Source organism: Xenia sp. Carnegie-2017, unplaced genomic scaffold (assembly GCF_021976095.1).
Source record: "Xenia sp. Carnegie-2017 unplaced genomic scaffold, XeniaSp_v1 HiC_scaffold_23, whole genome shotgun sequence".
Classification (NCBI taxonomy): domain Eukaryota; kingdom Metazoa; phylum Cnidaria; class Anthozoa; order Malacalcyonacea; family Xeniidae; genus Xenia; species Xenia sp. Carnegie-2017.
Genome location: NW_025813486.1, coordinates 16,478,782 through 16,496,880, shown reverse-complemented (window position 1 = coordinate 16,496,880; position 18,099 = coordinate 16,478,782). Strand labels below are relative to the sequence as shown.

General features: G+C 35.4%; 1 protein-coding gene across 2 annotated transcripts in view; it reads right to left on the bottom strand.

The window, feature by feature from the left end:
* Nucleotides 1-509: 509 nt before the first annotated feature.
* LOC124449771 (dynein axonemal heavy chain 3-like) overlaps nt 510-18,099 on the bottom strand; it is a 75,140-nt gene continuing 57,550 nt past the window's right edge. For both annotated transcript variants that reach the window (XM_047000680.1, XM_047000681.1), the window contains 23 exons: nt 17,839-18,040; nt 15,030-15,133; nt 14,854-14,952; nt 14,290-14,394; nt 13,072-13,209; nt 12,486-12,533; nt 12,332-12,412; nt 11,210-11,371; nt 10,918-11,078; nt 10,439-10,596; nt 9,205-9,301; nt 8,725-8,776; nt 8,367-8,573; nt 6,915-7,122; nt 5,702-5,952; nt 5,002-5,165; nt 4,551-4,704; nt 3,727-3,984; nt 3,231-3,367; nt 2,836-2,924; nt 2,255-2,376; nt 1,432-1,521; nt 510-949 (listed from right to left, as the gene is read on the bottom strand). In XM_047000680.1, the coding sequence (XP_046856636.1) occupies nt 743-949; nt 1,432-1,521; nt 2,255-2,376; nt 2,836-2,924; nt 3,231-3,367; nt 3,727-3,984; nt 4,551-4,704; nt 5,002-5,165; nt 5,702-5,952; nt 6,915-7,122; nt 8,367-8,573; nt 8,725-8,776; nt 9,205-9,301; nt 10,439-10,596; nt 10,918-11,078; nt 11,210-11,371; nt 12,332-12,412; nt 12,486-12,533; nt 13,072-13,209; nt 14,290-14,394; nt 14,854-14,952; nt 15,030-15,133; nt 17,839-18,040 (3,294 nt within the window). In that variant the 3' untranslated portion in view covers nt 510-742. The remainder of the gene's footprint in view (nt 950-1,431; nt 1,522-2,254; nt 2,377-2,835; nt 2,925-3,230; nt 3,368-3,726; nt 3,985-4,550; nt 4,705-5,001; nt 5,166-5,701; nt 5,953-6,914; nt 7,123-8,366; nt 8,574-8,724; nt 8,777-9,204; nt 9,302-10,438; nt 10,597-10,917; nt 11,079-11,209; nt 11,372-12,331; nt 12,413-12,485; nt 12,534-13,071; nt 13,210-14,289; nt 14,395-14,853; nt 14,953-15,029; nt 15,134-17,838; nt 18,041-18,099) is intronic.

Sequence of the window (18,099 nt, the reverse complement as noted above, 5' to 3'; positions counted from 1 at the left end):
CTCACCCGTTTTCTACCTCTATTTTGAGGATTTCCCATCATTTAACTTCAAATCCCCCAACAAAATAACAAAAACAATAGTTGGGAAATAAAAGCAGCAAATTTAGCACTTGAAATGTTACAAAAAACTAAGAAATTTGTAGACAACTTCGCCAGAAATGCAAACGCATCGATCTCGAGACAGACAAAAGACTTTCATTGCCATGGCTCCCCAAAGGAACCAATTAGAATACAATTATGTCAAAAGACTCTGAATTCAATGCACCAAAAGGAGAAACAAAAATGACAATTTTTTGACCAATATTTCGACCAAATTTTGAGGAAATCTCAACCTAAATGCGTTGCTAGGCCGTTGCTATGGAGTAAATTTTTAAACAACATAGCTTTGAAAGCTTTTTGGCCGTAATTTATAATGTTTTTCAAAATATAAACGACAAAGTCTTAAAATTAAATAGTTAAGGCTCCCAAAAAATTAATAATTTTTTTTTTGAAAATTTTGTCAAAATACAGTTTATAAGAGGTGATGACCACCTTAAGAAAAACATGAGATGTATGTATATTTTAACTTTTAAGAGAAATACTTCACACTTTGATACATAAACTATACAATTTATCCTTAAAACTTAATTTTTTTTCACATTTACAAAAATATACAATATTAATACAAAACTCAAACCTTCTACAGTATATAAAAACATCTCCATTTAAAACCGGTTTTCAAGAAATAAGTTCTTCGAAATAGTTCAGTCATCTAATTGACAAAGTAAGGCAACCCCTCTGTTTATCCAGTGTCTTTCAGGTTCTTGTGAGGGAAGTTGTACAAACATGACAAAATTAGTAGAATGCCCGGTGGTGGATAGCGTTCCTCTTCGACCACTTGTTTTATACACAGGAGCAAAATAGGTTGCTTTTTTCTGAAATTTAGATTTTTCGCCAGGTTTCACCCACATCTGAAGTATTTCGAGTTAAGAAAAAAATTTCTATCGTCCAGAATTTCACCTGCTCAGATCTTAAAAAGATCATTTCTGATGAAGGAACTTGGCTGGAAATATACGCACTCAAACTTCATTGATAATCACTCAAATCATCAGAACTAAACATACATGTAGACTTAGATTCCATATTATAACAGTCCTAACCATTGGTGCAACACTACACCAACCGATTTTACAGTGTATAGTTTAGATTTCATTTTTTATGCTAAAGACTACAGTGCACATGTTTTTCTTTTACTGTATATTTTTGATAGGGGGGTGCAGCTTTCTGGTCAGGGGGTTTGTCATCGCCTAGTCTGAGGCCTTAGGAAATACGCCTCTGCTCCTGAGAGCGAAAAACTTGTCTCTATAAATATAGGGATTGATATATTACTCATGATGTAGGGTACACTTGACTATGATGAATAACACTTGGGTATATAAGAACACAAGGATACAATAGGCAAGGTGTCGAACAGTATCTTGGGGAACGATTCTCCCAATGTTCTTTTGTGACGATCCCATCTGGCACCTTCCAAAAATAACCCCTAAAGAAATATAATGATTTATACACAGGGCCGTAATAAGAACCGTAATTGGGAGGGGGTTATTAACTCACTTGTGCCCGAGAAAGAAATTCTCTTTCAAAGTCAAATTTGAACGTAAATATCAAATACATCCATTGCTTAATCTAACAATGGAGGTGTCTTTAAAAAGCAGCGTGTTCAGCAATGTACGTCACGCCAACTTTGAGGCCCAAAACGACAAGTTTTAGTCTGGTAATATATTGCAAATGATCTTAAAATCTTCAACTCTTTGTATCTAATAGATTATTTCCCTGAGGGTAATATAGGCACTACAAGCCTTTATTAACAAAGTGCGAGGTCTTAACTGACAAATATTGCACCGAGATGGCTTTGTACAAACCACGTCAGTAGGTCGAGGTTTGCTCTAAAAGACAGAGATCAAATATTTATAGGTAAAGACCAAGTTAGCGAGGTTTATGAAACTCACTTTTCGAATTTTTTTTCTTCCGACTCACATTCATACATGTTTTTGGTTTCATTTTTTCTTGCCTTTTCAAAACCTTTGCTTCACAAAATTGTCTACATTATTTGTAAAATTACACGTAATGAACCACCCGTCTATTACGGGAAAGTAATGGAACGTCAAAAACGTTTTTGAGCAAATCAAAAACGCTATTTCCCCGAAAGTGACGCTTTGTGCACCAAACTAATGGGTACTGGTACACTTTATTCAACACTAAACATGATTTCTCACCTTAACGTAAACGCCATCTTTAGGTTTGCTGTTCATGTCCATTTCATGTTCTGTGATCTCAAACTCAAAGCCAACAAAATCGATAGGAATTGTATACTTACGGGCAAAATTTTGACGAGCACCTAATAAAGTACATGAAATTAATCTTTCTTTGCATCATTAAATATCTTTCCTCACAATCCTGTAGTTTTTCCATAATTTTCTAGGCACATTGGGTTAGAAGACAATAGTAATACGGTATAATAAATACATTTCCCATGAAACATTTTGCATAATATATTGTTCATATGGTAAGTAATGAAGAGGAACGAAGTGGAAAAAGAAAAACGGCCACACAAAAAAACAAGGATGAAAACAATGGGTTCCATCTAAACTTAAATTAAAACAGTGTTAACTGCTGAAAAAAAGAGAATCATAGTAATTTAGAATAGATTACAATAAATATATTTGGGCGTAACTGAATATATTAATCAATCCGCCTTCCGCCCCCTCCTACAAAAAAAGTTCTAGAGACGCCCTAAGGAATATTTGAGGTTTTGCAAACGTGAGCCTCGAACAATACATGAAATAGATGAATATACCTGTCAGAAAAGACTGCGTGAAATAAAAACCAGAAATCCAAAATACATTCGGCGTTCCGTCATCAATCCATTTTTGAAAGAACGCCAACCTTCAAAAAGGGAATAATAATTACCACTAAGCAGATATTCACACGACATATTCACCGTTACAACCAATCCTTAGAGGGGGAGGGTTACGCTGGATAATTTATAATTTACCCTGGAATTTAGAAGTGATGAAGTCAGCAAAAGCTTTTTCTCTCACAATGAAATAAGTCAGAAGTGCTACAATATACTTACTTCTTCAGGAAAAACTATTGAGAGTTTTCAATTTTCTAGTGAACGCAAAAGTTCCACTAGTTTTAACATTAATTTCAACTGCAAAATGAAGACTTTACAATTTTTTGTCGTCAAACCTTTCCAAAAGATCAGCAACGTAACTGCCAAGGGGTTTTAAAGATGGATAAGATTTAGCAGCCCAAACAGCGGGGACTCTACCCACTAACATATTGTTAAACACATCTTCAAGTTCGGAAGACATCACGACCAGGCCCTAAAAGTAATTTGAAAGCAAAACTGACATGAGTATAGGTAACATTGACATAAGCATAAATGAGATTCACATAGGTACAGGTAGAATTTACATAGGTATAGGTAAGATTCACATAGGTATAGGTAGAATTCACGTCAGTATATGTATGATTTATTTTGGTATTGGTAAGATTGAAATTGGTATAGACAAGATTTACACATGTATAAGAAAGTTTCTCTTCAACATCATGTGGAAGTACAAGTTTTACTTTGATCTATTTTGTTCTTCACATAATGAATTAATGACATTATACAACCAAATATGTATAAAAACATCCACGGGATGGAAATGAAAAAATAAAAGTGCTTGACAATATTTACTTTAATGGCCTTTTGCAAGTTGATCAACGTTGCACGCACAACATCAGTAAGCCGGTTGAACCGGATTAGCTCTTGACGTAGGACTGTGTTCATGGATTCCGTGTAGAGGACTGGGTACTTTTCAATGACTTCATCCAGTTGAAATCTTGGCGGGAACTTAGATAGAATATCGGCAGCGAGTTCTTCCATTATTTCGCCAGAAGATTTTCCACCTCCTCCAGACTGTCGCGGTAATGTCAACAGGATAGAATCGAACAGCTAAAGGAACCAAGAGGATGAAAAATGGAACTACTTTTACCTGATTGCTCAAAAACAATACCTAAAGAACATTCACTCCACAATTTACCCACGAAAAACATACAACACGTTTCCAAAACTGACTTTGTATCAACAATATAGTACTGTAAATTTAGTACTGTCAAGAACAGCAACAGGCGGACAGAATACTCAAGTCTACTACAAAGGTTTACCGAAGGGGTGCAGGGGGGAAGGCATACCTCGTAGCCTTAACTAGAAACAGTGCTAGGGGGTTTCATTTTCATTACAAAATATTAATGTACAAGCAATAATGCATAAGCAATTGTCATACGTGTTTAAAGGAGAACATATCCACAAAATATCTGCCAATTATGACATAAGAGCGACAGAATTTAACAAAAAAAGTCCAACATTGCAACATCAGAGCCATGTAGCCACCAAACTCTGATTTACATTTGAGCATCCTACCCCCCCCGTGAGCAAATTAACCATTCTAGATCCCATCAAGTTTACTATGGTAGTTATAACATCACTATTTTGCGCTAAACTTTCGGCTTGTGCCTGACCTCGTTTGTTTCTTTCTGATCTTTTGTGATATCAGCGTTTTCGTGAAGACCAAATACTTCAGGATGAGGATTTAGGGGCAATGATCTCACGTATTCTAGGTATGTTTCATATGGACCATGGTTAGGACAGTAGTAAGTCCCACTTTGAGAAAATCTGGAGAAAAGAAACGTAAAATCACGTTAGACTGGAGTTTATAAAAACTCATATTGTCATGTCAGATCACTCCTGATTAAGACACTAGACTAGAGTATGTAAGGACTTAAGTTTCAATATCAAATCCCTCTTGATGAAGATACCGAAAGACCATACGAGTGGGTGTAAAGACTTAAGAATCGATATGAAATTAAACCTATGGTAGAAACTAGACTTGTGAATATGACTAAAATCTCACTTGTAAAATCCAACTGAATTACATAAATATCACTACAAATATTAAATTAATAATCTTACTGGTGAAGATCTTGATTAATCATACCCTCGCAGACAAATATTGAGAGTAAACTCATCAACAATCGTCGATCCTTATCGTCTGTAACTCTTCCCCCGTAATTACACTCGCCAAACAGATAGATAAGAGCGTCCAAAGGTGGGTGATCGTAATCATTGAGAAACATCTAAAAATATTATCCACAACTCAAGTAATATCATTAAAACAAAGGCTATTTAAAATCTTTACTACTGTATGTCATAAGCCAGATATAAAACACCAATAGCAGACCTGAAATTGATAATAAGCTAAGTATAAACAACCAATCACACAAGTGCAATTTATAATAAGCTAATCATAAACTACCAATCACAGACCTGCAATTGATAATGAGCTAAATATAAACACCAATCCCTAACTTATTACAACGTTGATACGAAACACCTATCGCAGATTTACCACTGATCATAAGTTAGTTATAACTTATAAAACACCAACAAGACATATAGCTGTTAATCATGGTAATCAAGCCGTTACGAGAAGTTCAATTGGGGTGGGGATGTTTATTGATGCATTTAGTTGTGCAGCTCATCTGATCTCTTACTTTCTTAAGTGAATCTTTTTGAAAAAAATCATTCGGGCACAACTGAATAACCCCCTCCCATTAACGTCCTAAGAATATTCCTGCTAAGAATATCCCTAAGACAACGGGGAAACACTGACCTGTAACTGTCGCATGCTGATGCGAAGGTCGGATTCATTGAATTCATATGGAATATTCCAACCTAGAGGTCCAAACTTTCTCCTTTCTTGAACCAAGGCGTGGAAGAAACACAAACCAAACAACAATTTACGCCAGTTTACAGGTTTGCTACATGCATCGAAGAAGCTCGAATCTGATATTGGATCGTTTAAATATGATCTCAGGATGTTTGCTCTCAGTCCTTTCGGAGGCTCGTTTGTCATTTTTACACCTAAGTGGGGCAACAAAAAAATAGAAGATTGATGAAATAATACAACAAAAATACTTATTTCTACAAAGGTACAACTTCAAAGTGTCGAGCGTGATGTGTACAATGGGGTCTGTATACTTGTTTTATTATATTTCATTGGTTTAAATAAATCAAATAGACATCTTCTTATACACTGTACAATTCTTATTTATACCATATATCTCTACACTTCTATTTCACTACACTTAAACTGTGCATCACACTTTAAACAATTTGCACCTTCCTTTTAAGAGTGCACAAGCATGATAAATTTTGAGAAATCAAACAACAAAATGAACCTCAGCAGACCTCTCAACATGAACTTTCTTTGCTTTTTAAAAGCAGACGTGGCACTTGATGAGAAGTCTCTCAAAATGAATCGTGTCATCATTGTGAACAGTTCTTTTCATAAAAACCACAGAGGGTATAGATACTATATACCATGGCAAATTACGTTATTTAAAATTAATTTCTCCATATTACCACCTAAATTCTACATCCTACTAAAGCCCGGCGTACACTGGAAAACTTTTTATTCGTGAACAAAAATTCCTAGCGGACCTAAAAAATACAACTGTCAAAACAAAATGGCTTGTTTATTGAACATCTTGAATAACTGTCGCATCAGCATGCGAATTGATAAACGATAACGAATTCACTAACGATGAAGAGGTATTACTACTGCTTTTGTTGCTACGACGACGCTGCAGACGATTTGATGGCAGCAAATCGTGTGAAATGGACAAAACAATGGCATAAGGAATTTTTTTTCGATCTAACTTGTCACGAATAACAAGTACGTACAACAAGTTCGACAGTGTGCGCCGGACCTTATACTAACCTTATATACCACTGAACACATTAAGAATTTAATTTCTACACTCTGCGCCATCTGGTGTTTATTAAGACCTTAACCCATCATATTCCTGGGTACTTTAACTAACCGTTTTGCAGTATTGAAACGGGAAAGTCTGGCGATGGATAACTCGTCAGCCACAAACGAAAATCAGGGTGCGTCGCTTCGGGAACAATGACTTCTTCACAAATTTTCTCCAAAGTCGGCATCCAGCTTGTCGCAAGGTGACAGTTCTGAAGCACAACCCACGTACCATTCTTTAGAGCAGCATCGATCATACGAGCGGCGATTGGACCCTGCAATATTAACATTATATTATGGCATCTTAAGGTTTTGCTTGGTCTTCTGGGACTCAACAGTAAATAACTGATGAAATGGTAATGGATATTAATGTAAACTACCGACATGCTACAACGCATGTTGGAAAGTGCAGTCATTGATGTAGGACATGGAAGTAGAGAATGTAGAAAAGAAAGAGCAAAGTTTTTATCATGAATCGTTTTGCGTTAAAACATCAGCCCTCGCCAACTTTAGTGTTTTACTAGGAAGTTTTTTTGTAAAGTCGTTTATATACACCAGTCTAGTGTCTTCGTTGGAATACTTCTACCTAGTGTTTTCCTCCGGAGTGATCTAATGTGGAAACTTGAGTCTCATATACTCCATGCAGTCTCATTAGAGTTTCAATAATTTCATGGTAAGATATATTCAAATCCATTCCTTCTAAAATCATTAGAGGACATAGAACCATAGAGATTATAAAAAAGACTAGAGGTGGCATCGTAATATAATCTATAATTCAAAATATGGTACGCATTTTTTGGGACGAAAATCGATTCCCGGATGTTAAGCTACAGTGGCCGACTATGATTTTTTCAATTTTTTGTATATATTATGCGTAATACTATAGTAAATACTATCACAATCTAATTGTTGAACAATTATTTCCTTTTTTCGTAATTTTAGATGGTTTAAGCCACTCGTAATTGGCAAAACTTGTTTGTGTTGCTTTTTAACTTATTCAGTAAATTATATAAGTCCGTGAATCATTGCTTGATAAGAAGCCCTTTTTCGTCTTTAATACAACTGCTAACAGACTTCAAAAAACATATATTTGTCATTCATACCGGAAAAATGTTTAAAATGGTTAAACTATGTGAATATGTGGGTTGTAAAAACAGAAAAACAGAAAAGAATAACATAAGTTTTCATTGCGTATAGTTTAAATAAAACATACAAAGCAAACGAAGATTATAAACAACATATAATCATAACAACAGCTCGCTAATAACAATGACTAACGCTTTAAAATGAAAAATTTTCTTGATGCTCGTACAAAAGAGCAATAAGAGTATGCGAACTATGTTCAAAAGGAATCCAAAAGTCAAAGCAGACGGCAAAAACATCATTTGTCCTCACCCCACCCCCCCCCCAATTCTTGTGTCGCCTAAATTCGTCGTCACTGGCACCTCTAGTCTTAATTATAATCTCTACGCATAGAACGTCGTGTTCAACAATTGTGTAAACATTTTTGATTGAATACCTGTCCTTGTCCAAGAGATATAGTTTGTGTTCGGTCACCCCCCATATCATAGTCCTGAGCAAACTTGAGAAGATATGCCATTGGATCAGCACCGGGGGAGAGGATAAAAATCAACGGTGCACAACAGTGTGAGTCGCCATAACTCAACTCCAAATTGAATGTTGGTGGCTCTATATACGTACGACTCATGTTATCTACGATGAAATCCTTTAAAAAAGATAAAGAAACTATGAAGCATTTACATACGGACTATAAATCATATAACAAAAAATAAACGTGCAAAAAACCATTATTAAATACATAACATTATTTTGATTGAGGTAGGAAGATTATAAACATTTACAAAAAATTCCCTCACCTGAACAGCTGGAACAATTTTGTCAGGACGAAGACAACGTAACACGACAAGCCTAGAAACATTACACCAAGGCCCGTCTTACACAGATGGTAACAAAAATCATTGACATTTACCCCAAAACTGCTGTACAGTTTTAAGCAAAAGAAATTCAATTTTAGAGAATTATTGTGCAAGAATGCTCATTAAAAGACTATTTAATTCTTACGCACGCTCACTTGAAATTAAATATGCTGTGAAAAAAATCAGTAACAGGTTGCAACTTTCCTACGAACAAGCAACCCTAGCAGCAGGTTGCAACTTTTCTACGAACAAGCAGCTCTAGCTGCAGGTTGCAACTTTCCTACGAACAAGCAGCCCTAGCTGCAGGTTGCAACTTTTCTACGAACAAGCAGCCCTAGCTGCATGTTGCAACTTTCCTACGAGCAAGCGCCCTAGCTGCTGTTTAGTTCTAAAACGACAGATAATGAAGTGTTCACTGACCTGTCCAATCCAGAGAGAACATTCCACGTGCCAGGAAATTTTTCGTTATGCGGGGCTGCAGAGTCATAAAACGTCTTCCATCCGGAGGCATCAAAATCTAAAATTGACCGTGAAAAATCATCTCTAACCATTTATTTTATAAGTTACGATCTCTTCTTGAGTGAAAACAGAAAATCATTGATTGCACAGTTAAGGAGAGAATGAGTTTTTATGAAGACATTCATACATGTATGATAATAGACAGTTAAGAAATGTACCCATCGAAATTAATGTTTATTTCACCACGGGGATGAAGTTAACACAGAAGTGAAACAGTTACATGGCAACTATTACTCGTGCTACCTAAAGGCCCGTTCACACCATCCGATTTGTCGGATCTACTTTTTTCGGATCCTAAAAAACGGATCGTGTGAACACATATAAAGTGATCTTCCGGTAGTCGGATCCGTCAGCCAAAAAATCGGTTGGAAATAGAACTTGCTCTGTTTTCATTCAATAAGATCAAAGGAAGCCGACTAGACAAATTACATCAATTTGAAAAAGACTTGGAAACAAGAACAAAAATACGAAAAATATATGGATAAATGTACTGGATAGCACAAATGGCTGTTTACAAACAATAAACATTCAAACGAACATAAATGTCAATAAAATTATCGGACCATCTGAACAAGCAACCAGAAGACCGAACCGAAAAAATGGGATACGACAAATCGGATCGTGTGATCGGGCCTTAAGGTACGCTCGAGTTTAAAATTCCACTTTTTCTGTATTGTGCGAGATTATACAAATCACGCATCACTGAGACGAAGTCTTTGATCTCATCAAAATCTTTCTTCGATGGTATCACGCTTAAGTGTCACTAATGACACATATAATGAATCATGATTTACTTACATAATATGATGGCACAAGTGAGATTTCGTTGCCGTAAATTTCGTTCAGCTATTTGCAGCTTATATAATAAAAAATGTCACTAAACACTGTTTTTAAGTAGCCGAATGAACGCCTGATAGTTGTATTGTTTATATAAGTAAGGGGTATCTATGCATAATTCTGCTCTATAACAAACACGTTCAACGTTTATTGGTCGATATTAAAAGTTCCAGCGTTTTTTCCCTTATAAGGCATGCATATAGCGCGGCTCGCCTAGACCTGACCACTGAGAAACTTTTTTTACGTCATTTCTTTGAAAAAAACCCAAATCACATCACGCGATGAATAAAATAATTACCATCTTTCAATCCTTTGAGACTGGCCAAGTCCGATGCACGAACAATTTCTGACCATGATTTATCGATGAGCCAATCAGGACACGGGTTGGGATAAGGATTATCTAGAGCCACTCCTCCAGTAAGCAAAAAGCGCCAGACTTGATCATCAATGTCACCTCTAAAAAAATAATTGTCAAAATCAATTAAAGCAAAAGGTACATAAATCTACTCCGCCATGTTCTTAGCAAGACAATTGAAAAATACGTATTTCCATCCTGATACTAAACGTTCGTAGGTAGATGGATATGCAGATTTATCACTACACTAAACATATAATAGTTAGGTAATTATGAGATGGTTATAATGAGCTATCCAGATTCAGCACCTAACCTTCTACAAGTATGTTTATGCTCATTGTATTCTGTGACAATAAAAAAACCATATCCATGATGTTAAAACGTCATCCTTACTACCTCCTTCCATCTTAACATGTGCTTACCTTCCCTGCATGATGCCAACGGTAAGAACGAAAGAAAAGAGCAGTTTATCTTTCTCAAACAACGAACGACAAACGTTGACATAAATGCTCTCTGTAAAATGATCGTTGAGATAATCAATACGTTCATCAAGTTCATTTGATCGCTTGCTCTTGTTAATGGACTAAAAATGAAATTAAGGATGGGATAGTTACAAGGCAGTATGGAAGATCGATTGTTCTTATTGATAGACTTAATACAAAAGTAAAAGCAAATAAAAAACTCCGCCAATGACTCGCCAGTTGAACATAGTACCTGAATATATAGATTAATAAACCACGTGAGTGAATACTGGTACATAGGTTCAATATTAGCCAGTTCTGAGATACAAAAGAACAATATTGAAGAATGTTTTGCCACAGGTTGATATCCATTTCGTGTTTCGTCGATTTCCTTCTCCGTCGCTGAAGCAATTTCCTAGAGAAGAACACGGTGAGTTAAGAACACGTTGGGGGTACGTAACATTAACCATAAAGTTGCCGTCACGCGCTGAATTATTGGAAGGTTGCAACAACAACAATAAAATTAACTGGAAAAAATCCAAACTGAACTCGCTAACCTAAAATCGTTGAAATGCACAGAGCCATTTTTAGCAAATTACAAAAGTTGCTCATATGTCAGACTAAAGTCTTTCATATGTAAGATAGGAGTGTTGACATGTCAGAAAAGAATGGTAAACATATCAGACTAAAGTCTTTCATATGTAAGATAAGAGTGGTTGACATGTCAGAAAAGAACGGTAAACATGTCAGACTAAAGTCTTTCATATGTAAGATAAGAGTGGTTGACATGTCAGAAAAGAACGGTAAACATGTCAGACTAAAGTCTTTCATATGTAAAATAGGAGTGGTTGACATGTCAGAAAAGAACGGTAAACATGTCAGACTAAAGTCTTTCATATGTAAGATAAGAGTGGTTGACATGTCAGAAAAGAATGGTTAACATGTCAGACTAAAGTCTTTCATATGTAAGATAGGAGTGGTTGACATGTCAGAAAAGAATGGTAAACATGTCAGACTAAAGTCTTTCATATGTAAGACAGGAGTGGTCCACATGTCAGAAAAGAATGGGAAACGTTTCAAACTAAAGCGTTACAAAAGTTATACAGGGGTGATTCACACGTAAGACAAGTGTGTAAGTTGACCTTCGTCTAACGATGCATGCATAAATAAATGAAATGACGAAGCCACAAAAATAAGTCAGACATAGAAATCCAAACTTTTCTCACGACCATTAAAATTCAACTTTATAAAACTGAATGAAAATCGAAATCTGGAAGAAAGACCACTTCACCATAACATTTTTAAGAAGCGTTTAACATGTGTTGACAGTGTTGCGTTTCATCTCACATGTAAAATGTACAATGTCACAACGTACCTGCTTTGCCTGAATTTCCTCTGACAAAGTCTTGGATGACGACAACACTGTTATAGCTGTCTCATCTTCAAGAATATTGCCCTAAATACAAGAGTGACGAACTGATGAGGATATCTACTTTAGATAACATCTAAGGACCTTCACATCACGATACCTTTGATGATGAGAGTACTTGTAGGATTTTATCTTCGATTTCCTGGAGCTGTGAAGAAAATGGTTGTCATTAAGAAAATTTTAATCAAGAAAAACCGCATGACCTATACCCAGCTTTAGTAAAAAATCCTCTCAAACGGGAAAACCCATCCAGATTTTTCTGTTCATTTACATTAAAAACAATGAATATAATTAACGTCCCAAAGAAAAAGAAATTATTTTTGCAGAACAGGGGTAAAATTCGTGTTAACAAACTTGCCACGGAGTACTACGACGATCATTTGGAAATAAAAATATGAGTTGCTAGCAGTGCATTTGATGTCAGGCATACACCCCACCAGTAAATCAAATTAAGTTTCATAGTTAATGAGGGAATGAAAAATCAGACAATATACATAAACAAATTGAAGATAGTTTTTTGACAACTAGACAGATTGTACTGTTGATAAGACCGTACTTCTGTTTGATCATAAAGTGTTTATTTCACTCATCACAAGTAAAAATATTGCTATGGATTCGGCAATCACAAACCTTGTTAGCAATAAGTTGTTGTGCCAACCATTATAATGTGTAATATTATGGCGTACCTGCTTCTTGTTGGCTGCGCTCTCCACAATCAACTGGTTCTTCTTCTCTTCAAGTTGTGGTTTTTCCTTTGCAGCAACGATGCCCAGTAACTGATCTTCAAGACCCAATGGAGTAATCATGAAGTTCAATAGCGTCACCTGATTAAACAGCAGCGAGTTATAGAGTGAGGTCAATGATATATATATATAAATTTACATTTAGATTTACGGTACGACATATTTACGGTATGTCAAGATGAACTTGGATATTTTTAAATTTTCAAATAATTTAGAAGGAAGTTAATTGTAAAGTTTTACGAATTTATAACCAAAAGTTTTTTTTCAAAAGTAACTTCAATGTAAAATTGATTACCGTAAGCTGGGGCGAGTTTGAAAATAGGATAACATTGACCTTTTGATTATTTTTTTACTTGCAGCCCATCAAATATCATTTTTTGAATTATCATTACAAATGCTTCTTGATTTTTTTTAAAGCAGAACATGTTTTCGCAACACTGTGATGTTATTGTTAGCTAACATGCGTCGTTTTCTACTGTTGGATCGTCCAAAATACCTTCAAAATATCCAATTTGAGACTCTGAGCCGCACGTTCAAATTGTCATTTTGAACGTTTTCTAGCTAACATGCCAGAAAGAATGGATACAAACACAATTTAATTTAAATAAATACAACTATCATAGAAAGACTATCATCTTGCTAATAAATAGTTATTGGTGGAGTCATATAAATAATTTCCTGTGTAGTGGTCAAAGTGCCTCGGGGTGACCTTGACTGTCACAAAAAAAACAATGCCACTGCAAAAGACATAGAAGTACATCTTACTAAAGTATCAATCAGCAATCACTGACACAGCACAAACTCTTTTTACTTATGAAATTTTTACTAACATATTTACTAAGACATACAAATGAGAACGAAAAAGAAAAAATGGAACAAAATCAGTCTGTTTTACGGTAGCTATAACTTATTTTGACTCATGCTGAATGCGCCACTAAGCGAAGTTGTCCCAATAATTGTTTCTTTATCGCAACAGCAAAAGATTTATAAAGAAATTAACAATGGTATTGATCTGAAATTTACACAGCAGGAGTAAATCTGCCGGCTGGCTCCGTCACACATACCAACCAGTTAAATGTCTTGTTTTGGCATTGTCAACGAGATGTAAATGCATGTTAAAGAGATAGATATAGGTAATGCAGCCAAAATAAATTAACGTACCTTCACCGAGATCTCTGGAAGATAATGTGGATTACGTAATCTTGTGGTTATGTAGAATCGAAAATCTTTTGAATATTCAATGCTGTTTTCTCCCAACTTGATGTACTAATAAACATAATGAAATAAAAACATTAGTGTTTTAATCATGTTTACATAGTTTGGTGAACGTCCAATGGCTTGCCTGACAGTAAAATTGTACCAAATAATAATTTTTGGATTAAGAATAATAGAAACGAGAAAAACTTTTAAAATGGCTGATGGCATAAAATCACACAAATAAAAATAAATTAGAACACAAAAGAACATACGGGGTTAAAATATGGCACATGTTATTTAAGCCAATAAATTCTTAAGGAATTTGACCAATGCCTAAGCAAACGCTCAGTTTCCAAATCGTAACTTTATTAAAGTTTTTCAATTAAATGCCATTTTCTAAATCCTTGTCAATTATATATGTCTGTTGTCATTTATGTCCTTGAGAGCTCACATTTTTTTGCATTAATTACAATACAGCGATTCACAAGCGATATAAGACCAAACTTGTTTTTCGTATCATGTATTTACCTCCACTCCCCCCTGTTTAAAGGTCTGTTTCAAAAGCAAAGGTTCTAGAATAGGATCTAGATCCTCGCCAACATTTTCTAGCAACACAGGTGTACCAAACTAAAAAGCAATGAAAATATATAGACATGTGAATTCTGTTAACGAAATAATTTCGAAGGAAAGATACGTCACTTTACCGTAATGCTGTTTTCCAATATACGAACATAGTTGGAATCAGAAAGTTTGACAACGGAAAGTTTGTTTTGCTTCTCCATGTTCTTAACCCATTTATTCGCTTGACCTGCATGAACATGATTTAAGGATTATCTGAATATGAACATGTTGATACAAAAAATCACCTTTAGACAAACATGTTCATACTGAAGGCTATCATCTTTGGATAAACATGTTCAGACTGAAGGCTACCTTTAGAAAAACATGTTCAAACTGAAGGCTACCTTTAGATAAACATGTTCAAACTGAAGGCTACCTTTAGATAAACATGTTCATACTCAAGGTTACCTTTAGACAAACATGTTCATACTGAAGGCTACCTTTAGACAAACATGTTCATACTGAAGGCTACCTTTAGATAAACATGTTCATACTGAAGGCTACCTTTAGATAAACATGTTCATACTGAAGGCTACCTTTAGATAAACATGTTCATACTGAAGGTTACCTTTAGATAAACATGTTCATACTCAAGGTTACCTTTAGACCAACATGTTCATACTGAAGGCTATCTTTGGATAAACATGTTCAGACTGAAGGCTATCTTTGGATAAACATGTTCAGACTGAAGGCTACCTTTAGAAAAACATGTTCAAACTGAAGGCTACCTTTAGATAAACATGTTCAAACTGAAGGCTACCTTTAGATAAACATGTTCATACTCAAGGTTACCTTTAGACAAACATGTTCATACTGAAGGCTACCTTTATATAAACATGTTCATACTGAAGGCTACCTTTAGATAAACATGTTCATACTGAAGGCTACCTTTAGATAAACATGTTCATACTGAAGGCTACCTTTATATAAACATGTTCATACTGAAGGTTACCTTTAGATAAACATGTTCATACTGAAGGTTACCTTTAGATAAACATGTTCATACTCAAGGTTACCTTTAGACAAACATGTTCATACTGAAGGCTATCTTTGGATAAACATGTTCAGACTGAAGGCTATCTTTGGATAAACATGTTCAGACTGAAGGCTACCTTTAGATAAACATGTTCATACTGAAGGTTACCTTTAGATAAACATGTTCATACTCAAGGTTACCTTTAGACAAACATGTTCATACTGAAGGCTATCTTTGGATAAACATGTTCAGACTGAAGGCTATCTTTGGATAAACATGTTCAGACTGAAGGCTACCTTTAGATAAACATGTTCATACTGAAGGCTACCTTTAGATAAACATGTTCATACTCAAGGTTACCTTTAGATAAACATGTTCAGGCTGAAGGCTACCTTTAGATAAACATGTTCAGACTGAAGGCTACCTTTAGATAAACATGTTCAGGCTGAAGGCTACCTTTAGATAACCATGTTCAGGCTGAAGGCTACCTTTAGATAAACATGTTCAGACTGAAGGCTACCTTTAGATAAACATGTTCAGGCTGAAGGCTACCTTTAGATAAACATGTTCAGGCTGAAGGCTACCTTTAGATAAACATGTTTATACTGAAGGCTACCTTTAGATAAACATGTTCATACTGAAGGCTACCTTTAGATAAACATGTTCAAACTGAAGGCTACCTTTAGATAAACATGTTCATACTGAAGGCTATCTTTGGATAAACATGTTCAGACTGAAGGCTACCTTTAGATAAACATGTTCATACTGAAGGCTACCTTTAGATAAACATGTTCATACTGAAGGTTACCTTTAGATAAACATGTTCATACTCAAGGTTACCTTTAGACAAACATGTTCATACTGAAGGCTATCTTTGGATAAACATGTTCAGACTGAAGGCTATCTTTGGATAAACATGTTCAGACTGAAGGCTACCTTTAGATAAACATGTTCATACTGAAGGTTACCTTTAGATAAACATGTTCATACTCAAGGTTACCTTAAGACAAACATGTTCATACTGAAGGCTATCTTTGGATAAACATGTTCAGACTGAAGGCTATCTTTGGATAAACATGTTCAGACTGAAGGCTACCTTTAGATAAACATGTTCACACTGAAGGCTACCTTTAGATAAACATGTTCATACTGAAGGTTACCTTTAGATAAACATGTTCATACTGAAGGCTACCTTTAGATAAACATGTTCATACTGAAGGCTATCTTTGGATAAACATGTTCAGACTGAAGGCTACCTTTAGAAAAACATGTTCAAACTGAAGGCTACCTTTAGATAAACATGTTCAGGCTGAAGGCTACCTTTAGATAAACATGTTCATACTGAAGGCTATCTTTGGATAAACATGTTCAGACTGAAGGCTACCTTTAGAAAAACATGTTCAAACTGAAGGCTACCTTTAGATAAACATGTTCAGGCTGAAGGCTACCTTTAGATAAACATGTTCAGGCTGAAGGCTACCTTTAGATAAACATGTTCAGACTGAAGGCTACCTTTAGATAAACATGTTCAGACTGAAGGCTACCTTTAAATAAACATGTTCAGGCTGAAGGCTACCTTAAAATAAACATGTTCAGACTGAAGGCTACCTTTAGAAAAAGATGTTCAGACTGAAGGTTACCTTTAGATAATCATGTTCATACTGAAGGTTACCTTTAGATAAACATGTTCAGACTGAACGTTACTTTTAGATAAACATGCTCATACTGAAGGTTACCTTTAGAAAAAGATGTTCAGACTGAAGGTTACCTTTAGATAAACATGTTCATACTGAAGGCTACCTTTAGATAAACATGTTCATACTGAAGGCTACCTTTAAAAAAACATGTTCATACTGAAGGTTGCCTTATGCAAACTGTTTTTACCAGAATAAAGACAAATTTTTCTCCTTACTAACCCTGAGGATCCACCATGAGCGGCCAACGTCTTGCATTATCAACAATGATACCGTTATCAATTGAAAAAGAGTCCACAGGTAGACCAGCAATTTGCCATGCTCGTATTTTAACAGGGTCACCAAGAGTGGAGTTCACTGAAAATCCTTCAGAACAAGGTATCTTACGTTCTTGACATAACTTTATCCATTCACCAATGCAAGCCTATAGTGAGCAAAAAATCCAATTGCAAATGACAAAGAGACTTTGCGCGTTGTTGTGAT